The 23,903-nt window shown below is 42.6% G+C and overlaps 1 protein-coding gene across 2 annotated transcripts in view; it reads right to left on the bottom strand.

The window, feature by feature from the left end:
- Window positions 1-1,776: 1,776 nt before the first annotated feature.
- Window positions 1,777-23,903, bottom strand: part of Setbp1 (SET binding protein 1) — a 338,230-nt gene continuing 316,103 nt past the window's right edge. For both annotated transcript variants that reach the window (XM_085676389.2, XM_085676387.2), the window contains one exon: window positions 1,777-7,075. In XM_085676389.2, coding sequence (XP_085532515.2) covers window positions 6,465-7,075 — 611 coding nt within the window. In that variant the 3' untranslated portion in view covers window positions 1,777-6,464. The remainder of the gene's footprint in view (window positions 7,076-23,903) is intronic.

Raw genomic sequence — 23,903 nt, 5'->3', positions numbered from 1 at the left:
CATGATAAATAGGTTTTTAGGGTGGTAACTGATTTCTATCACAGATGACTCTTAGCACCCTAATATGGGGTGGTTCATCACGTTCACCCTTTCAGAGGATGTATCTGACTTCAAAGGCAGAGGAGAAAAAAGATGAGAAATATGTTCTTCATTTGAATGTGAAGGTGCTCACCTAAATCCCAACCCTTCCACGGCAGGAGGACTGTGGAGAGTCAGAAGCCAGCTCAGGCTGCACAATGAGACTCTGGATCTAAATTGACAATACCAAAAAAAAAAAAAAAAAAAAAAACCAAAACAAAAGAATCCCCAGAAACATCACACCAACAATTCCCCCACCCCAACCATGTTCTTTCTGGCCTTGGAATTAAAAATCCCCAGAGACTGGGAAATGCAGAGGAGCGAGGCCTTCAAGGAGCCAACTTCTCCTCAAGGCTGGAAAGACGAGTCCCTGGTATCGGGGATCAGATTATGTCTGGCTGGTGGAATGGGGTGGTGACATAGGTAAGAAAATTAACAAAGAAATGACTTACAGAAGAGTTGTAAAGCATGTATTGATTCTACTTATCTTGTAGACTGAGATTCATGCAAAGCACAGAGACAGACGTGTGGCGCTCTTCTGAGAACCACCAAGCGCACTGTTGCTTGAATGAAAATCCTGGAGTTGAGGCAAAGCGGGACCTTTACTTCTGTTTGAGAAGCTGCTGGGGAAGCACTAGGGAGACTCTCAGATGTCATTACTGATTTTGGAAATATCAACCCGTGCACCAGAATTAGAAAGGTTGTAGTTTTAATATTTCTTGGTTTAATACGAGACAGTCTGCAGAGAAGAGGCAGAGCAAGCTGATGGAGCTCTCCCAGTCCTCCAGGCTCAGTGTTCCATCCACCCCGATGGTTGGCTTCTGGAAGTTTCCCCTCAACTCACCTGACCACTATTACTTTCTGTGGGTGCTCTATATACGACATGCCTTGATCGAAGTCACAGTGAGTCACCCAGACTGCGAGGGCATGGGGACCTGCTCATATCCTTCCTTGTCTGTCTTGTCAGCTTTGGGACATGCAGTCTTAGAAGCTGAAAGAATGCAAAAGCAACCCCATTCTGCCTGTATGTTTATTCACAAGACAGAATTTACAGCCTACAATCTGAAACAGGTTTCCAAACACAAAATAAAAATTGGGAACAGGAAAGGTGGGAAGACAAAACATCTGTGTTCACATTTTCTTTGAGACTTTCTCATCCTTCTACCCTTTGTCATATTGCTGAGGAGGGCTACTCTATCGGTCAAGTGGAAGCCATGTACCTTCTTTCAGCATGAAGGAACTCAGTGTAGGCAACGGTAGGTGACCAGTAACTGACATTTACTAAAAAGCCCTTCCTTTCTGTCACTGAAGCAATACTCAAAAGTCCAGAGAGGGACTCTTTCCTCAGGAATATAAAAACAGAAAATTTGGGGTGAGAATTTCACTCCCACCCGTATGTTCTAAATCTTTAGGCTGTGCTAGGTCTCCAACATGCTGAGACTGGCTGTCACAGGAAGTCCTCAGCGATGTGAATGAACCTCCGCAGGATATCAAGGTAGGGAAGAATTTTCTGAACACAAACTCTGTAAATCGGACTCAAATTTTGTCTACAGTGCATTTCCCAGAGACAGATATTGGGTTAAAATTTTGTCAATGACTGTGTATCCACTTGGTGTGAGAAGAGACCCTCAAGTGCTATTAAACTGCTTAGTGATGGCAACCAGATGGAAAATAAGACAAAAGAATTCACAACTCATCTTAGACTGAATTGAATGTCTTTAATTTCACACAATGAATAACATATGAATAGGACCAACTTTTTTTTTTAATAGTTAAGTGCTCTGCACTGTGCTAACCTGATCTGGTAGCGAAGACACCGAGCGAGCTTTCTTTTAGAAAAAATGTTTAAAACCCAACATCTAAGACCATGGGAGAGCATGACAGTAAAGCATGCCAGATGTCGCTACGCCTCAAATGACAGCAAGTCCATGTTCATTTAAATGTACAAAAATGCTTTATGAATAAAAACTGTTACAAAAAGAACATTTCAAACAATGTACAATTTTTCTTGCCTCTATATTCAATAAAATACAAATACATTTTTGTTCTAAAATATGTTTACATACAATCAAAGTAGGACATGCAAATTACACTTTAAAAAAGGCTTTTAAAAACCACTTATGAATACAAACTAAAAATTAGCCAGAAGGACTTGTAAGACAATCTTGTGCCCATTTTTTGAAATATATATGTACATATTTAACACATCATGTGCATTTATTATTATTTAAGAAATAGATTTTTTTTAAAAAAAAAAAGGAAGAAAAAGAAAGACACCAATCCAGGGCAGAACTACCCTTCCAAGTTGACCAGTAGGCAGCTCTTCGATTTCCCCCTCTTTAGTGTTTATTATACCTGGGCAAGTGGGAGACAGATATCCAGGAAGTTTCTTCCTTGGTTGATATGTGCTTCTGTGACTGTTCCCCAAGTGACTGAGTCCAATAGGGAAGGCAGGCTCCTCAGTGGGGTGAACTCTTTTAGAAACACGAGGCAGAGGGAGCCTTGCTTTGTGGAAAGAAACGTGAAGAAACACCAAGAAGATGTTACGGTATGTTACAGTTTGAGTTTCTAGGCACTGTGATGACATTATCTGTAAGCGCTGGCATTTGGACCATTGTGATACGATAGGGTAGTGTTGAGGAAAATGTCTATATTTATGTACTGTTACATAATGAGCAGGACAGAAAATCCTGCGACATAACACTTAAATGGCTTTTGAGGCATTTCGGCTCCTGCCACTCCCTGTCTATGCTACAGTTGGCATTTAAAGGCTTTGGAAATATCTGTATAGACTTTAGACAGTTCCCAGGTCAACCTGCCTGGTGATAGGGAAAAGCACACTCCACAAGCCCGTTATCTTATTATTGGAGAATAACAAGCCAGGAGTAAGATTTTCTACTTAAGTCCTAATACCAAACCCTTTACCATCAGCTTATAATATACCACCTTATACTATAATTCTGTCAACACTTGCTTATCATAATTATAGATACAGCAATGTGCAGAACACAAATGTTGACTGCCATCGAACATGGCCTCCCACTGCAGCCAGCAGCCAAGTCACCTCTTGTAAAACACTCCTCTACTGCCAGCCCCTAGTCACCTCTGCTAGGCTGCCAGTGGCTGCTGAGTCCTGGTCCTGCTGAGTCACAAAGCAACCCTCCATGCTTTCCCTTCCTCTGACCTTTCTTCCTAGACTGGTGGCCACAGTGGGGCTATTTGAGGAAGTTAAACTTCTGTTCCTCTCATTTGAGATGAGGGGTCGAAATGCAAATGGCTTTCTAGTCCCTTGGAAACGCAAACTGAAGACCCATCAAGCGCCTCCAAGGAGCGTTTGCACATAAGTTTCACCTTCTCATCTCTAATTGGTCTCCTTGTAGTGTAAGTGGGGCTCTACTTACTTGTTGAAGGAGTATTCTAAAACGAAGAGAAATTAAAAGCCAGGGATTGTTACAAAATATTTTGTTGGTCTGTAAATGGAGTCTTGAGGATTCCAAATGACACCTCTCAAAGTAGAAATGCATCCCCAGAAGGCAGTGTTGTGTGGTTAAGAACCTCCATAATTTAAATCAAGAGCTGGGTTCTCTTCTTGGCTCTAAAACCAACTAGATGTGGAAGTTCAATTGGTTTCATGGAGGGACCTGGCCAGCAAAGGAGAAGGTAAGGGGGTAGTTAGGAAATGCAGGAGTTGTAGCAATGCGATGAGTAAGGTTCATGGAAAACGAAAAGAAAAAAGTACGCAGCAGCGAGGGAGTCACGGGGCGTGGGGAGCCATTGTGTGGATGAATGGGCTCACTTCCGCGTGCCAGCTGCTCTATACCATAGCTCTCTTAGGTCCCCTAGTTTTCCAAACACTTTTCTGAGTTTGTGAACAGGGATTTGCATTGGACTCACATTTCACTCCGGGGTCAACAGTACACCCCAATTCATGTGTTAAGTTGCAGGTCCACTAAACGTTTTTAAAATTGGTTTTGAAATTCTAACCCAACCTTATTTTGAGCTAATCACTGATAGCAGGTTAATACCATGAAATGTGGGGTGTTCTCCGAGCTCTCCGTCCTCTGGGAGGAGGGTCAGACTGCTTATAGGCTTGGTTGGGGTGCTGTACACTACAGCAAGAATGAATGAAGGAGGAAAGAAAAAAATGGTTTTCAAAGTCCAACAGGAAGAGAACCCTCTTTATGGCTTAATTGGAATGGGAATGGCTGCTCTTTCGTAGCAATGGTTGGGGGAAAGGGGCTGATCTCTGCCTTCCTCCCTGTGACTTTGGAGCTGCTCAGACATGGCTCGGGAGTGACAGATTGAAAATGGCTGTTTAGATTTCGCTGTTCAAATTACGTGAAATGCCATAGGTCAACCCAGGTCATAAACGGAATATCTAGGATAAAAGCGGGAAACAAGCACAGTCCTTTAAACGTATGTATTGCTAGGATTAAATGAGACTGACCGCGCAGGCGCCAAATGACATGAAGTCCATTTCGACAGTACAGAACAGGATGGCTCTGTGATCCCAAGCGACTGCTGGAGCTGCCACACAGCAGTGATATTTACAAGCATATTAACTTGGGATTTTCAAATTTCCTTCAGTCCTCAGTACCCCAGTACTACCCACTTATTCACGTATGTTACCCCCTCAAAATCCATCTCTCTCTGAGGAGGAGAAACTATGTCCTGAAGTGATACTGCGGTTTCTTAACCGATCTCAACTTAAACTGGAGGTAAACCAGGTATCCTAATTCTCCCTAGAAAGTGAAAATCGCTGTGTTTCCTTTTGTGCAAGCTACGTTTGCCAGGTATTTGATGTCTTGAAGAAGTCAAGGGGAGGAGTAAGGGAGGAGATTGAAAAGATTTATTTGAAATGTCCACATCGGACTTTTAGAAACACCTGCGGCAGGGGGATAGGATCGCATTCATTCTGAGCCTTCACATGTTTTGCTCGGGCTTTGGAAATGGATGATAGACGGAAATATCTGTCCACACTAAACCATGGCTAGAGAACAAGGCGGATGAGAAATGTACAGTTGAAATTGACCATTTAAAAGACGATTTGTCACACACAGTTTGCATCCATGCAGACTGATAGGTCTATAATTACATTATGTACAGCAACGCTTTAGTGTATTAAGGCAACCACAGTTTGGATACTTTGTCCAAGGTGGCTTGATACAATTGGAGCGGTGCCACCCTTTTGATACCTTTTTATTTTTTATTTTTTTGTTTTAGATAAGAACACTTACTCCCCTTCAGTTTTAAGAAATAATTATTAAGAGATAATGGACCTCTACTGTCTGTCTGTCTCCCCCCCCCCCCAACAACCTCCGCCAGCTCTTTGCATGAGAATAATCAGGTACCAAGGCATTGTTAGATGGTTTTCTTTCTGGTGGGTGTGAGATTTTGAAATTTGGTGGCTTATCAGTTATTCCACTTGCTGTGGGGTATTCAAACCATTTTATCCTGCCTATGTGTCACTGGTATGTTTTAAGTATAAAAATAACCTGGCTGACGCTTGGGTCAACATCTCCCTTGGCTGCTCCGAGTCACTTACTAAAAAGCTTGTATCTATACTGAGTTACGTTTCACAATGATTGGGATTCAAAGCCGTTCCCTTGAGGCGGAGCGCCAGGACAGCACGGGTCAAGTTCACATTGTTTAGATGTGTACCACGGAATAGAAGGCAGCTAGTTAACGGGAGTACATGAAAACACACGCAAAGGAAAAGCAGGAACAGACAATGCAAAATCAGTGTACGTGACAGGAACACGAGCAGATCTAAGGTCGCCTATCAGTCCAATTCCACCTTCCGATCACAAGAGTCCATTTGAGCCACTGTGTTGGTAACGGAAAGACGCATCTTTCGGGTCACTTGTAGATAATGTTGGTGCCCCAAAGCCTAGCCGAGTTTGCAAACCAAAAGAAAGAAAAGCCGATTTCGAGGAAGTGGCTTGCAAGCCAGCTGGTAAACCTGTAGCTTAGCTCCCCCTTGGAATGTTTGCTAGTGGAGGACGTTTCCCATTTGATTTTTTTTCTGACCAGCAAATGAAATCGGAATCAAGGGTGCACCTGGGATGAGGTGGAGGTCAGGGGTCAGGTGGCCATCAGAGAGTACCAGCTTTACGCTCCTCCTTCTTCTGCAGACTGCTAGGATCCAGCCACGCCGAGTGGCTCTGGGTTGGGAAATGTTGTGTAGCACAGACAGCTGCTTTTGGGGGGCTGTCCCCTTGCTCTGCTACCCCAAGGACTTCCATGGTTCCACCCTGCCCTCTGCCCTTCCTGCCTGCCCACTGAAGAGAGGGGCGGGGTGTCCCTGTGGCAGGGCATCGGCCCCACCCTGGCTGCTGACCTCCCCTGCATCAGTCCCTGCCTGGATCCTGCAGCCCAGGCCTGCCCTAGGGAAGGACATCACTCTCGCTGGCTCGAGATTTCCTTGACCTTTTGGCCTTTACCTCCTCTTCCTGGGGAAGGGGCTGTGGTAGGGGCTGCGGGGGCTGCGCTGGGGGCTGCGGTCTGTGTTTCCTCTTCCCGCCCCGTACGGTCTTGGGCAGCGGTGGCGGTGGTGGGGGTGGAGGTGGGGGCGGCGGCAGCGGTGGTGGCGGCGGAGGGGGCAGTGGTGGCGCCTCCCGTGCCATGTGGATGACAGCTTCGATGGTGGCCATCACAGCATCCTGGCTTGCAGCCGGCTCCAGCACAAGTGGGCTCAGGCTAGGCTTCTGGCCTCTCTTGCTGGGTAGGTCGATGCACTTTTCCAGCACGGGCATTTGGTCTCGGGAGTCCTCATCGAACTGCGTGGGCTGCTTCCGAGGCCGGCCTCGCCTCTTCTTGACGAAGTTGTTGCCAGTCTTTGATTGTCTCTGCAGCCGCTTGGCCTTCAGGATCTTGTTCACGTGGTCCAGATTCTTCTTGGTGGACAAAAGCTTGGTATAGTGACACATCTTCCGCACTTCGCACTGGATGGCTTCAATCTCCCGTCTCTTGAATCGCTTCTTCAGCGAGGAGCTGGCTGCAGGAGACAAGAGGGGAGAGGTTGAGCTCATGCCGGCCACATATTGTTTCTCTATTTAAATAGAAAATAATAAAAACATTGACTGAACAAGTCATGTATGAAGCATTACTTACATTTATTATTATTATTATTATTATTATTATTATTACTTTTATTATTATTTCTGTCCTCATGGTTATGTAAAATATTATGGTTGGTACTTTTATTTCATTTTGTGTTTCTTAAGACCGGGTCTTGTCATGTAGGGCAGACTGTCCTCGAACTTTAGATCCTTTTGCCTCAGTCATCCTGAATCCGGGTAAATGAGCCTTTTAATGCCATCTTCGACTCCCCCCTCCCTCCTCTGTTTTAAAGATAAGAAAACCGAGTCTCATCTCTCTCTCTGGGTTCTTAGAAAGCACAATGTAAGTTTTTCATTCCATTTCTTCTTCTTTTTTAAAATTGAGCCCTTTGACATTAGACCAAATTCGGTTAAGCATTAATTGATAATTTACCTTTGTCTGACCTTGAACGATTACACATGGCACACCCACATCATTCAATGAGGTCATACAAAGGTACCAGGGCTCTGATGAGCAGGCTTGACAGGATTTAGAAAGCTGTGGGTGCAAGATTTTGTTCTAACTTCTTCCCGGTGTGTGTGTGTGTGTGCGTGTGCGTGTGCGTGTGTGTGTGTGTGTGTTTGTGGGTATGCCTGAATACTACAGTTGGGATGGTGTGGTCTCTTAATATTTTCCTGCCAGTATTCTGGAGCTGTCAAGTTGCCTGATGATGCCCAATTAAGCAAGCTCTTCCTAGCCCTCACCCTCTGGGGACCTCAAGGGCAATATCCGCCAGGTGTTTCTCAATGGTTTACACTCTCCCACTGAACAGTTGTTTGCGAAGGGCCCTTTTCATGTGCTGCCGGCCAGATGCGCCTTTATTTTACGAGCCTCAGTTCTCAGGAAGTCCTGTACGGTGGCACTAAATGGCCTTCAGAACTGCTTCGTTTTGAAGTTCAGACACCATAAAGTGTCAATGGCTTCAAGACAGAGGCAGCCTTTTGCCCCTGGATCATTCTCCAGTTATTGTCTGCGAGCAGACACATATGTATGTAATACCTGTGTGCTGGCACACACGCATCTGTACCTACGTGTGTTTGTACGCAAAAGCAGGCACACCGTTCAGCCGTTGTGCTGGCCGCTAGTCAGCTACAGAGACTTAAGTCTCTCCTCACTGAATTCTTTGCTGTGGTGACTTGCCTTATGTGCCCAACCCCAAAGAAGCCCACTTAAAAGGGAACATATTTCATATTACTGTGTTGTTTCTTATGCGCTCCCATGACTGTTTTTTTTTCTTTTTCATCTATTGGTTGAGAGAATCTTAAGAGAGAGAGGACAAAAATATGCTTAGCCCTTGGCCCCTCTCTCGCTATTCTTGGGCAGCCCCACTTCATTCTTTCCCTGCTGCCCCACTTCTCCCTCATGCTGGGGTCCATCACAGACTTCCAGGAGGGTTTTATTTGAAGTTATTTATGCGACTAGCTTCATGGAGTGGGAAGCGCTGAGTTCCATAGGCCAGGTCAAACTGCCACCGCTTTGGGCCAAAGGTCAGCCAGACTGACTGAGCAATGAATAACTACTGAGCGATCTTTAAAATAAGTTATAAAGATCAAAATGGAACAAAGCCAGAGTGCGCTTCTGACTAGAAAAATAAAACTTCTGTAGTTAGTCTTGTAAAAAGAAAAGGTGCCTCAATTATCGGTTCCCGTGTGGCTTTGTGTCACACACGGGACCTCGCACGGTGCCTCCTGAATGGACAGGATTGAGAGTTGCTTCCTCGGTGGCGAATCCGACTACTCCTCGCTGTCTTCTGGTCACATCCTTTGAACGTGTTCTTGTTTGGATTTTGAAGGCAGCATTGCAAATCCAGCAACATTGGGAGTTTGTTATCAGGCCTGGTCAGAGACAAGCCGTGTGCTTTGTTCATAGAGATTCTGAGCAAACCAGTGTGGTTAGAAATAGGCCACTCTGGGCATCATTTAAAAGACAGAATCCATGTGCAGCTTCCCTCTCTTTAGTTTCTACCATCTATCAAGGAACTACCTGATCTAGAACCCACAATATGAAGGTACTAATATTGCAGACCTATAATACAGCAAGGTATTAATAAGTCAATGATTTTATTAGTTGTACTATCTCACTGAGTAAAACTTGACAGAAACATGAACTAGAGACTCAGATGGGGGCAAATACAATCTTTAGATGGCTCCTCTTACCTTCCCGAGTGAAATGCCAAAAATAAATAAATAGACAAACAAATAACTCTCCAAACTATTCTCAAAATAACCCAAACCTGACAATCTCATACATTTTTCTGTGTGTCATATAATTTTTAATCTAGCCCTTGCATTGAGAATGGTTATGGAATAATTATGAGAGTGTAAACTCACCAAATGGTAAGACTAAAAACAGCAACAGCAACTTTTATGCCCACCATTTGCATTTAGTTAACATTCATCGTGTATTTTATTTGCTTTAATTGATTAGTACTTTGTGAGATCAGATCTTGCTATGTTGATCAGACTGGCGTTTGACTCATACTCCTCCTGCTTCCTCTGGCTTGCTGGCTACAGTTATGTGCACCTTGCCTGCACTGTATTGTTTTTTGGAGAAGGGGCACATAGATTGCAGAGTCTTGGCTCCATTCTTTTTTCCATTACCTTCCCACTTTCCTTTACCTGCTAGGATGCTATTTTCATTGCATGAATGAGCATAGAGAGGAAGAATTAAGTCTGAAACCACACCTAATATTGGCAATGATATGAGGAGCCCAGAACATTTGTAGATTGTTAGCAGGGGTATAAATCGGTCCATCATTTTGGACAGTAATGGTGCAGTAATTTCAACTTCTAGGGAGAAACATACAAGCTCAGAGATCTAGTGTTTGCATGTCAGGATCAAATACTTCACTTATTTGAAAGAAGAGGCAAAAAGACTTAGAAGAGGCTCCCTCAAAGACCAGTGAATGCTATGAGAGAATGAAGAAAACATACATACTAAGGAAAAGCTACTGACTCAATGATAATATATTAAAAGAGCCATATATTTACATATGTATATGACAAGATGAATATAAGGTAAGCAGCATGATTATGTTTGAAAAACTGAACGAAAAGTCAAATTGCAAAAGATTTTTAAATAAAGAAACCATTTCTATCAATGTAAAGATACACGTCTTTGAATTTTATTGCATCTTCAGGATTCAGCTAAAAAGCTTACAGTCGCTACTGTGAATGAAAGTCTTGGTGAAGGCAGAGTTTTCAATATTTATTTTCCTCCAAAGTTATTTCATAAAAGGTTACAAAGCTTCAAAACTTCCCAGCAGAAGTTATTGAAGGTTAAAAATATCCTTGATCTGGGCCCAGTGTGCTGGCGCACACCTGTAATCCAAGAACTAGTACGGGCAGGAGGATCAGGAAGTCAAGGGACTGCTTGGCTATACGTCGACACTAGCTGAAATATGTAGGAAAGAGAAGGCAGACACAGAGAAGGAGGGAGAGGAGAACACCACCAGCAGCAAAAAAAATCAACAACTAAAGGAGAAGAGTTTACACTCTTCCATGCCAGCTGCTAGTGAGATACAGCAACCAGCGCTCAAGGGCAGCAACAATGGTGAAGAAACTGAATACTTCGTTCAATGTTAGTAGCTATGATGGGACTAATGGCTACTTCCTTGGCAGCAGGGCTGTCAACTGAACAGCAGTGAAATACCAAAGGTAAAAGGTATTTGGGGATTCAGTCAAGAATAGAAAGTTGTTTATGAATTCAAAATAACTTGGTGTCCCCCTCCCAATTCATTTGGATGAGTGGAAAACTAACTATAACATAGAAGAGATAAAATAATCTTATTTGAATATCAATTTAATAAAACTGCTAAAAGAGACCCTGAAATAAATCTCAAATGAAACCCTGCCTGGGCATTCATTTCTTGGTATAATTGTTGTTAATTTTCTTAGGTGTAATCATTGTGTTATGATCAATTTCTTGTTATTCAGTGCCTTGTCTTTTAGAAATGGATTAAAATACTTGTGAGTGAGGAAATATGAAACTATCAGAAACTGGCTTCACAATAGGAGGAGGGGAAGTAGGGAGAAGCATTGCAGGAGCATGACTGATCAAGAGCTAAGACCGTTGAAGGAGAGTATTGGTACATAAGGTTTAATAATCCAGTATATGCTTGATGGTTTTCAAAATGCAGGCTTCAAATTATGAATGATTAGAGGCAAAAGTGCATCTCTTGGAATATTAAGGCAGGGATCGCTATAGCTCTCATCCTCCTAAGGGTTCTATTCACATAGCATTGGAAGAAAGAGAGAGTCCCCGTTTCTCTGGCAAGTCACAGTGCTTCCTGGATTAATGACACGGAACAATGGTTTCTCAGGTTTATAGTGCGCCAATCTCAATCATTCCCTGAGCCCACCTTTATTTGATGCTGGGTATTATAACACTATCCCTCTCTTTTGTACGCTAGGCTACTCGGGGTTCCTACATGTGCAGAGCACCTGAAGCTTGTGTTTATTATCCAAACTTTCAGTTAAGAATCGGTGTTCCTTAGACAACAACAGAGTGAAGCCAGGCTGATGTGACGTTGCTCGGGGACGCTGGAAATGAAGGTGCACGACTCTCCATGGGGCTTTCTGATGCTATCCTGGGACTGGGAACTGAACAGTCTTGAAGTTTTTTCTGAATTTAAAGATTGCCATAATTCTTTCCTACATTTATTATCAATTGCCTTCCCCAAATGTGGGATGGCTTTCTGAATTCTGTTTCTCCTCTAATAAATTTGAAATCTCAGACTGGGAGAAGAGTACGTTAGACTTGGCAAGGTTTGGTAGTCACAAATCTTTCTCCTTATTGCTTATGATTTCACTGTCTCTCTAAATGTTTACAGATTTTTCTCTCTTCAAATTGTTTCATTATTGAACAGTAATTTCTGGGATCCTGCTGCAAAGATTGATTCCATATTTGCCCTCTTTCCTGTCGCTGTCCAGTATCTTGCCTGCTATTTCCTAGGCTTAAGAATAATTATGACTGTCCCAGGCAAAATACAAAATGTACTTCTTTATAGTTCTGAAATAGAAATCATTTTCTAGGTTCCCAGAATTGCCATGCAAAAGGTAAGCTGGTTTTAGCTCATACTTAGAATATCTCTTCTCTCCCATTTTTTGGAGGACTGGATTATCGCCGTTATTGATTTTCTCGCACCTTTTATGATGTGGAAGAATGGGCTTAGCGGTGATTCTTGTTCCCAAACTGACAGATGTAGTGTCAATACTGTGAGCTGCATCAGAGACTACCTACCAGTCTTAATTATATATAAGACTCTCAACAAATTGGTTCTGATGTTGGTAAACCATACTTTGTCCATCTGTATGAGACAATCTAGTTATATAAGACAGATTTGGGTGGGTTGGTTAGAAGGCAGACTTATTTCTGGACTTCTTAAGAGAATGGCTCTAAAAGAAAGGTGTGATCAACTTGTGGAAAGACTTTCAGGATAGAGACAGTTGGAACTCCATCTGCCTCAAGTAGTAAAGAGAGTTTTGGTGTGAATTGATCTCTAGGTTGATGTATGTTAGAAGGTTCTTTGCAAAGACCACGTCTTCCCTTCATACTTTCCGAGGTTCCAAAGTGGGCACATTCATGAAGCAGTGTCTGATCTGGCAGCTTCTGTATGGTTAGCAAGAGAAGTCAGTTGCCTAATGTTTTACAATGTCAATTATGCATTTTGTTTTTCAAATAGTAATAATATTTTATTTGTCTTAACAATATTTTGTACGATTTATGGGAGGCATGTGACAGCCTGCCTTGGCATGTACAATTTTTTCTTCCATCATGGATTTAAACAAACCCTCTATAACCCTGGCCTTCAAGAATCCTTGAAAAGAACAAGTTGTTTCTTCCAGTTGAGCTCCTGCAGGGCAAGACACAATGGAATGACTGTTGGGTACCAACAGTGCTAGGGAGCCCCGCTCCTAGAGTTTGGAGCAACGATTTTGAATTAAAGGTTATGACTGTTCTGAAGGTGACCACAGAACTCTGATTGGATTTAGGATCTACTCCACAGGTGGGAACTGACGCTTGGTACTGCAAACTCAGAAAAATAAAACAACAACAACAACAAAAACCCTGGTTAGGGGCTGGAGAGGTCACAAGCTCTAGGGGAGAAATTTCCTGGTGTTGTTTAGTTAAATTAGAGTGGCATTAAATCACCTTTTAAATACGTATGTTTATACTCATAGACAAATGCTACTCTCAGCTTTAATCAGAGAAGGTTCTTTTTGCAGTGAATATCAGGAAATACAGAGATTCTTAGCAGCTCAGGATGTTCACGATAAGGGATGGTTGAGTTCTCAACCCTTAACAGGACATTTCCACCACTAAAGGATCAAAGAAGAGAGAACAGAAGGAACATAAGAACCTGGAAACCAGGAGGAACACTGCAAAGGTACGGTTTTCTGGGTGTGATTCACCTTGTACAACTGTGGGTTTATAGCTGGTTACCTTCCCCGGGCCTGCCCAGAACCGGACCTGCCAACTACCAGTCATGATTGAAGAAGATGCTTATGGAGCGCTACCGCTCCTTGTGGAACTATTAACTACTGATAAATGCGGGAAAGAGGGATTATTGTATTCAGCTGTGTACCCACTGGTGAACTCGCCAAGTTCCAAGGACTGGTTCCAAATCTATGTTCCTGCAGAGGGCCTTGGTTAAACTCAATGGATGCCTGAAAAAATAAATTTGAAAGCAGATAGATAAGGAAAGGAGACATTGACAGAGGTTGGAGAAAGCCAAAAGATGGTAGGTTTGAAAGTAATTTGGACGAATTATATTTGTGTATGACCATCCATCCATTCTCAACTGTAACAGCTTGGAGCGCTTTTCTTGATTCTTATTTCACACAGACAGTAGAGGTTTTGTCTGACAGAGAGGTGAGGCAATGGCATGTGCAGTCATATGTTCACCCTTCTCTGAAGTAGGAGAAGACACCAAAGAGCAAGTGGCCTTGCACACCTGCCTGTGTCTTCTCATAGGTATTCTATAGCCATGCCTTGCACTCTCCTGCCCCTGACATCTGGTCTGCTGTCCAACTCTTGTCTCCCTCTCTAGCCTCCCAGGGGACGGCACAGTTTCCTGAGAGGAAGCAAATCTATTTGGCTACAGGAATATCACTGGCAGTTTATGTTCACATTATCGATATTTTATCTAAAAATTAAGAATTAAATGAAGCGTTCGAATGCATTATATATATGGGACCAGAATGGTGTCCTCACTTGGGCTGTCCATTCATCTGCCGTAATTTGATATGAAGTTTCAAGAACAGAAAGGGAGTCCACAGGCATTCAGGGGTCAATGGAGCATCTTACCACTCCACTGTTTTCATGGTGTTGTCAATCAAGCTTGTGTTCTGACGCTGTAGCAGGTCAGTCCACATGGTTAATTTTAGTAAGACAAGATTTTTAAAGAAAAAAGTTAAATCAAAGTATTTTTTAATGAGATAAAGAATCCCCATGAGATACTTTATATATCACAATAAGCTGTTATTTCACTGCAAACTGTATAAAATCACTGCCTTCTACAAAGATCCAAATGGGATTCCCCTCTGTATGCTATGATTACCACTGGTTAATAAAGAAACTGTCTTGGGCCTGTGCAAGGCAGAATATAGGTAGGTGGGGAAAACTAAACTGAATGCTGGGAGAAAGAAGACAGAGTCAGGAAGTAGCCATATAGCCTCACTGGAGACAGATGCTAGAACTTTACCTGGTAAACCACAGCCACATGGCCATACACAGATTAATAGAAATGGGTTAAACTAATATGTAAGAGTTAGCCAATAAGAAGCTAGAGCTAATGGGTCAAACAATGATTTAATTAATACAGTTTCTGTGTGGTTAATACGGGCTGAGCAGTTGGGAGCAAACAAGCAGCCCCATTACAACAAAAGATGACTTGGGCAACTTTCTTAATAAAATGAGAGTTTGACTCTTGGTTTTGTGTATTCATGGGCTGTGACCTAAAACACAAGTAGAATACTTAAATTCCTTATAGGATAAAGTCCCTAGAGGTCCCAAAGTAATGCTTAAATGAACAAAACAAACAACTCCCATTATGGAAAGAACAGTTTTTTGCTAACTGATTGGAATTTTACTCACTATTTAGTAATTTGGTTGTTGAAAAGTATATGTTATAACCTATAAAAATCCCTTAGATCTGAAAATTTCAGTCTCTTCTAAGCAGAACTGATGAATGAAGATGTTCAGAGATCTAGACTCATTACCAAGTGCAATGTACTCTGGTCTGCAAGATCATTGAACCTTTAATGAGGAAGATGGCTATCCATATTCTCAAGAAAACCCTGTTTGGGTTTATGTCTATCTTCATAACCTTCATCTGCCAATGAGAAGCGTTGAAAAACAAACAATTCAGAACTTATATTATCATATGTGTGGAACAGAAGGAAATTTTTAAAAAATGCATGAAAACTCAGTTCAGTCTCTGTTCCCTATATCATTATTAAAATTGCAAAATTAGTAGAAAAATTTTAATAGCAATAGAATATTTTTGTTTTATTAAATAAAATTTGGAATCATTTTGAGAAATCATTTGCCTATGAATTATCTCATTCTCTTAAAGTTTATGTTTTGAAGAGTAAATATGTCCTAAATATGCACTTAATGAGATGATGTCAGAGATATCTCTACAGAATCAAGAATGATTAAAGTTTACTACCCTAAAGGTTGTTTATTCTTAAAAATAATCAACAGAATTCATTAGGTTATTTAGCACTCAACCCCAGATCTTATCTTTCTCCGAATGTGCATCTAGAAAAACTTGCTGGGGATGAATAGAAATGGATGGGCTTCAAACCTAAGAGGACAGACAGTTCCAGGGCCACGTTTTATGCTGGCTAATGTTTCCTGACTTGTGATAAATTCCGAGTCAAGGCTGGACAATGGTTATCTAGGTGTCCTCTAGTTCATCACTGACTGAACTGCAGGAAATTCCGTAGCCATCGGGGGAGTTGAGTAGCCACACAGAGCTCCTGGAACGAGGTGTGAAGCTGACATCCTTCATTTGCTCAGGCAGTTTGGAAGTCCTGGTCTCTAGGTTTTTAGAATCCTTGACTTCACTGACCATCGTTATACGGCGCCAAGCACTGATGAGTTTACAGGCTGGAAGAATCACCCATGACTTTGAACAAGTAAAGGCAGCAGCAACGCAGCTGAGAGAAGCTTGGAGCCCACAGGAACATTGCTAGGGATGCTTCAGAGAGGGCAGCAGGAGTCTGAGTGGCCTGAGGAATTTGGATGAAGGGCAGGAGTCCAAAGAGAGTGAACATCAGAAGCCTGCAGCTCCCGTACATGGCCACCAGAGCCCTGTGGGATGCATCCCTGATTGTCTACCAGACATTGTCAAGAGGGATTTTCTGGGGGAAAAATGTTTTCTGAGGTCTGGAGCTGCTGCTGTAAGCTTTTGTTAAATAGCAAATTGGGAGAAACAGTTATTGTAAACTGAGGAACACCAGAGGGCCACTTCATCCCATGCCACTTCAGCAAATGCCGGCTCTTGTTTGCTGTGGTTAGGATCAAGCCCCAGAACCCGGACTCAACCCCAGCTTCTTAAACTCCTGACTGGGACCTTAATCTGTGATCTTATATCTGAATATGGGGACTGTGAAGGAGAGTTGGGAGGGGTATAAAGGTGAGTTTGGAAGGAGGAAAAGGAAGGGCAAAATGTTGTCATTATATAATAATCTCAAAAATAAAATCTCAGCAGTAGAAAGTTTTTGAACACTCAACAGCAAAAATAATTCAAAACCAAATGAGTAATGAATCATCCCACACACATAGTCGCCTTGGTCCTGACCTCACCACACATGCATTATGTATTGCACAGGCTGTCACATCATACGGCATCAAGACATGCCTCCTGAAACACCTGGACTCAGAGGTGAGACTGCCATGTGTTATGAATTGCATTTTTTTATGCTGCCCATTAAAGTTTTTTTGCAGTCACAGAAGCATCAAGATTTAGTTACGGAAAAACAAAGACTTCTGGTATTTCCCTGCAATGATTTCTGGATAGCTTCAATCAAATTAGTATATCTTTGTATTTATTATACTGTATGTATAGGACTGTGTTGTGTTAGAAGGCGTGATTTCAAAATTTGCTTTTAGATTACTGACTTGTGTATCATGAAAAAAAAAATTCAGTGTATTTTGGCTTGGGATTAAGACAGACTTCTCAGCCATTCTAAAATACCCCTAAACAGACTTCTGCCATTTCATACTATGTATTTATGTAAATCACTGTTTTCAGCATTGATGGTCATAAGATGAAAACATCGATCAACAGTGGAAAATGTTGAAGCTGATCTGCGTTTGAAAGTATCAAATATTCAAATGGGAGTCAACACTATGTAAAAACAAACAAGCACATCCACCTTATTAGTATGTAATCCTTGTTTCTGTCTTTAATAAATGGTAAATTATGACATCAAAGAATAGTCTGAAAATAAATTTCTTTCTGGCTTACGATCTGCAAATGTTTGATTTGCATACGTCTAAACAGAGTTGTGTGAAAATTTCAGAGGCACAAAAGAGTCAAGAGTCTATACAATTCCTTGGGGGGAGGTTCTAGGTTCAGTTCCTAGCACTGGAACAAAAGCAAAGACAAAGACAAATTCCTGAGCAGACAGCGGGGAAGCTGGATGGAAATGGCACCAGTGTCAAAGGGTTGAGAAGCATCAGTGAAGACTCACAGATTGACAGCTAAGCAAGGAATGGGGTTTGAACACTCTCCCAATGGACTCTATTTCTTTTTTTCTCCCTCTCAAATCTTGTATAGTGTTTTTTTTGGGGGGGGAGACAAACAACAACAAGGAAGACAAAATATGCAGCACCTTGACTTGAGGAATATTTCTACACCTTAAATGTGTGCGCCGAGGTGAAGTAAATCCTTGTTGACCATGCTTGGAGATCATGAATTGCAAGAAACTACCAGTCTTGTTTTCCTTTTGGTTTAAAAAAATAACCTTGTTTATGCAATACTCAAGCTTATGTACAGTAAATGTTGACCTGGAAATTAGGAGGAACCATGCTTCTAGTCTTGGCTTGTCAACCCACAGTTCTCTGACTTTAGATAAAGCTCTGTCTTTCCTGGAGAAGTCTCTATTTTTGAATCTGTAAAAGGGCTCACACTATCAGGTTGTCTCTGATCCTCAACTTCTTCATCTGTGTTTTCTACAAGACAAATTCTAGGCTACATTCTGTTTTGACGACTCTGCCTATCCCCTAAAGTGCCTCCCAAATTAGGACCCAACTTAAACCAATTTTGCATACATGAAGTATTTAGTTCCAAAATCTTGAGCTGATTAATTTCTGTAGTCAGAAAGCACAACACTTAAAAGGCCACACTTAAAAAATTGCACATTTTCAATAGTGCCCATATTCTTGGCTCATATGAAATGAAGGCTCCTTTAAACACTTTGACACACATTGCCACCATAACTGAACACCACTGGGGAGAAACGTTTCTGAGCATAGCTGCAAATCTTTCATTTAAATTTGTGAAGTTCAATTTTATTGGTCCTGAGTTCTGAGTTTTGAGGCACATTAATCTTCATTTCCATCCCCGCCAGATTTTGAGGTTATTTCTTTTTCAAAGGGCTGAATAACGTCAGAGTAAACGACTGCCCTTTTAACTCTTATGGGCTTGACTCAGGGAACTCAAATGCATGCAGCTTTTACTAAAATATCAATTTATACAATAGGATATCTGCATTCTTCATACCAACAATAAGTGATTACATCCATTGCTTTAGGTCTTCCCATATCGTTGCATCTGTCTGCCCTGCAGATGATGGATGGAGCCCAGAAACAACAGCTATGCATGGTCTACAGGTGTGTGTCCCATTCTATTATTTCTCTAAGTGTCAGAGAGAATATCGCCTCTGGTGCTGGGTAGGGAGAATATTTTTGCACTTTTCCTTTATCCAAAGGCAACTTTCCTGCGCTAGAGAGGAGGAAATAACGCAACATCACATGATACTCATTTGATTCCAGAGCTTGCAAATTTCCCTGGAATTCACTCATAATTGAATAGTAAGGCATTTAAAAACTTCTATTACTTTTTAAAATCGGTATGCTACATCTTAGCACATCCTGCCCGGTATTTATGAATTCAGGCAGTTAGTCCTCTTTCTGAATGCTGTCCCTGGCCTTCCATTCAAATGTTAACTCTTCTGCCCCATCACCCTGCTGATTCCCCCTAACAGCAGCACATAGTCTGTCTTGTATTTGCGCTGGAGAATTAATTGATATTTATCCTTCCTCTTACACCATGTCTTCTTACTGAACTAGGACCACGTGTTAGCTTTTCTCATTCATTCTCAGACCAAATATTGAAGGAGTCCCACGTTGGGCCAGGCACCCGGCCAGGTGCTCAGTTTCCTGTCTTTCTCCCCATGACTACCACAGAGCTCAGCTAACTTCCTTGAATTGAAATCAGTCCTAACACAGACTTATCCTGATCCAGAACTCACCAATGACTTTCTGTACATGGGAAAGAAAAGGATGTTTGGAGGGAGAGCAGAGCCAGCATGCTTTAAAGGGAAACTTCACATATCTCAGTGGCTTGTCACCTGCCTCAGAGGGTCATTAAGTTTAGACTCTCAGGCCTGTGACCACAAGTACTGCGAAATATAGACAGACATCCAGTCTACTGCATGGGAGAGCTAGGCTTAAGTAACAAGAAAAGTTTGGAATGCGCTACAAGTCACCAAGAAACCGGCTTGGATTTCATAAAGTTACAGATTGATAAAACCAAGTCTTCATATTGATTATCTAATGCCAGGAAGTTACTCCCATATCTTACACCCTCCCCAAAACACATATCCAAAAAAACATATATGTAGGGTTGGTGAGGGAGGGGGAGGAGGGTAAGAGGGGAGGCATGGAGGGAGGGAGGGCATTAGATCTTTTAAAAAATATTTTTTAAAGAAGAGTTTCAGACTAACAGAAAAAAGAAGGTTTATACTAAACTTCCCCACACATCTTGCTGCCCCAGCACTCACCCAGCCTCCACCATCTACGGCCATTTTATCATTGTCAAGCTTTTGGGTCCGAATTATAATGTCTCATTGAGAGGAGGGGGTCATGTGTTGTCCTGACGAGTCAACGCACATTCACGTGCTAAAAATTGGACTGAACTCAGACGGGCAACACAGCAAATACTTCCTCACCAATTTCAGATTCTTGCCTTGACAATTGAGGAGGCAAAAGCTCGTTCACCTCTTTGGTTTAGAGAGTCTCAGTTATGGGCTACTAAACCCTAAGGCTTCCATTCTAGGGAAGTTAGTGCAAACAAACTCAAGTTACAATGCATAGGGTATGAGTGAGCACAGACATATGCTCTCGTGTAAATAAGGGCCTGGATCCTCAGCTCCCAAAGGCTGCTTCCTATTAATTACACAACAAAATGAACTTTCCATATGCAAAACCCAGCTCACTTAGCTCAGGCAACTTGCATGAGAAAAATACCAGGACTGTGGAATCCTAAGTACTAACAAAAGCCGATTTCAAAGAAAGTCTTCCCGCGAATGTCTTCTGGCCGGACAGGGCAGCATCCCTGGACAAATCAAATGTTTCTGAACGAACAATGGAACTGCTGCCAGGCTCCCAGCAACGTCACTGGGGGTGTGGCTCTGACTCCCAGGCTGAAATGCCACACAATAGTGACCTTCTCTTTTGTTCTGGCTTCTGTCATCTCCCTGGGGCCAACCCTGGATCCAGGCTATGTAGATGTAGTGTCCACACCCTTTGCTGGGACCACTACTCAGTTACACTGCCCCCATTAGTAAATTTTCTACCTTTGAAATTGTTCCTTGAACGCACACACTCATTTTTTTTTCCTGTCTTAAAAAGACCATCTGGTGTCTCTTGGTATTTAAGGCAATGGAATTCTCAGGCAGGAGGATTCTTCAACAGGTTAAAAAAAAAAACTTTCTGAGAAGTGAAAGTAGCTGAGTTCTTTCTTGGGACCCCTTCAGAAGCAGACTTCATAAAACAGACAACAGAATCCATTCCAAAGGTCATTAAAAGAACAGATTAAAAATTAGGCATCTGGGCTGGGGGAAAAAGGAGGGAAAAGGACGGTTTCTTTTTGCTAGTGAAGATGTGGGAGGTTGTCACTGATGCTCAGTGACAGTGTCTGTCAGATTCGTACTGTATCTTAGAGCATACAAGGTAAGTGGAAGGCGTTCTTCATGCCCCTGAATGAAACAAGGGGGTAAGGGGAAGGAAGTTAGATTTTGGGGGGAAAAAAACCTAGGCAGAAGACTTTACACATGACAGTGACCACGGAAAGACCTCAGCGCCCATCTGTATAGAGATGGAAACAGACCTCTCGGGTCAGCCATTTTCCCAAGAAAGGCTCATATCTATCAGGTCATGGACCAACGATTCAAACAGGTTTATTCCTTCATCCCTTCTTCCCTGACATTCATTTTATAACTTCTCCCGTGACAGTCCCCGAGTCTTAGAGGGGATGCTATGAATGTCCTCCCTAGGATTCAGCACGTAGCCAGCCCTCATTCTCAGCATCTTCAGCAGCTATGAGTCGGCATTTATTGTTCACCGCAAAGAGCAGCTTTTCTGCTTAAGGCTGAGAGTAGCATTTGTCTATGGGTATAAATGCAGATGTTTAGAAGGCAGTTTGGTGACATGTCAATTTAGTCAAAGACGGTCACAGTCAACTGCAGAAAACTGCTAAGGACTCTAAAGGAAGGTGGTGGTTAGGGATGGAGGACGTAGCCAGCTCCAGAAAGTTGCCTGCACCTAACGGCTCAAATGTATCATCTTCCAACCATTTGCTGCCAGGGAAGAATTTAAGGACAAAGGTGCCAGGGAATCTGAGTGTCAAAAACCTAGCAGTTCCTAATTAACATGAAAGATTGCAGCCCTCTGGGAGACCAGCAGAAACGACAATGACTGCCCCAACAGCCGCTCTTCTGCTTTCCTTTCCTCCCTTCAGAATGATCAGTGGGTCTTATGCTGTCTGTAATTTGAGTCGATCCCTATTCTGGTCCCAAATTTCTCTTTCATCCTCCTGAATGATATTCCTACGCAACCAGACAGAAGCCAAGGCTGACACTCAAACAGGTAGAAACTAAGATATATCCAGGCATGTGTGGGTATACACATGTGTGCAGGCATGCACCCGAGAGTGTGCACACATCTCTGTAGGCACTGCTGCTCACCTTGTTGTTTGAGGCAAATCGTGGGTTAGATAAACTGAGTGGGTTACATGAGTGGGTTAGATAAACTGGCCAATGAACCCCAGGGCCCTGCAGGTCTCCGCCTCCCCAGCTCTGGCATTATGGGTGACTGCCACTCTATCTGCCTTTGAATTCCTTAAACATGGGCATTGGTTATCTAATTCAGTTCTTCCCACTCATGGAGCTGGCACTCTATGAAGAGGGCATTGCCCATGGTGACGTGATGAGTATTCGGATCTGTTTCTCCAGCTCTTCCTTGGCACAGAGAAGGCAAAGATTGCTTTGTTTTCATTTTACGAGTGGAGAAAATGAGAGATTTGAGGGGCCAGTCAGCCTCGCAGACATACATAAGAACCGAAAAGGATTATGGGATTGTAATGAGGACTGCAGCGTAATCTCCCTCTTGAATTATAAATCAGTGTGGTGGACGACTCCAGCTCCCCCAGAAGGTAACATGTCTAACCTCTCTGCACTTCAGTTTTGAACTTCTGTCATGAAGAGGTGGGCAGAGGTCCTTGTTGGTTTATTCTGAGCCCGTCTGATCTAGTCTTTTCCAGGGTAAACACCAGGAGGAGAAAGAGGTCCTGGGGAAGATGTGCTGGGTCCACAGCAGCAGGAGAATGGGAAGTACCCGGGTAAGCATGCATTCACTGCCTCATAACCCTTACTCTTCTCTTTCTCTCTCTCTCTCTCTCTCTCTCTCTCTCTCTCTCTCTCTCTCTCTCTCTCCCTCCCTCCCTCCCTCCCTCCCTCCTTCCTTTCCACACTTCAGTCTCTGCTCCTGCTTTCCTCAGCTGACTACAACTTGCCTGGACCACGCAAGATCATTCTTAATGACCATCATTACACATTTCTTCCACATTGCCTGGGGCCATCTCTGCAGCAGTGAGCAGGAAAGACTTTGCCCCTCTCTCAACAGCTGGGCACACTACACCAACTTCACAGGAACTGAGGTCTTTTTTTTTTTTTTAAACTCTCCATTAATTACAGGAAACACAAAGTGCTAGGCCCCTTCTCATTAACATAGTTGCTTTCCATTGCCACTAAATTATCTCACCACCATTAAACCAACAATCTAATTAGACTTCTGGAAATAGAAAAAAAACAGTGAACAAGGCAGACACTGCACTTTCATCTCCACGCTGGTCATAAAATATTTGTGCCCTTTCCTCCTGCTCTGTACATAACCTGCCCCCGGAAGGGTCTCTTTTCCTTCTCTCCCGTTTAGGAAGAAGCGCTTGAATATTTGATATGAGTATCTTAATAGAAATCACTTCACATAGGGGAGGTTTTCTTTTCCACATTTTCTGAGTGTGGAGTCCTCATTACAATAATCGCACCTGACTCCCCTGGTGTTGGATGTCTCACAGCCAAGCCTCCCACTGGGCTTCAATGGAGGCGTGAATGATACTATCACTGAGAATAAGATAAAATGTATCATTATCATTACTCTATTTTTAAGAGGGTCTGACTGTAGCATGAGGTGGTTGAAGCGTTATCTGC

The sequence above is a fragment of the Myodes glareolus genome, chromosome 13 (assembly GCF_982192425.1).
Source record: "Myodes glareolus chromosome 13, mMyoGla1.1, whole genome shotgun sequence".
In the NCBI taxonomy this organism is placed as follows: domain Eukaryota; kingdom Metazoa; phylum Chordata; class Mammalia; order Rodentia; family Cricetidae; genus Myodes; species Myodes glareolus.
This window is presented reverse-complemented; position numbering and strand designations above follow the sequence as displayed.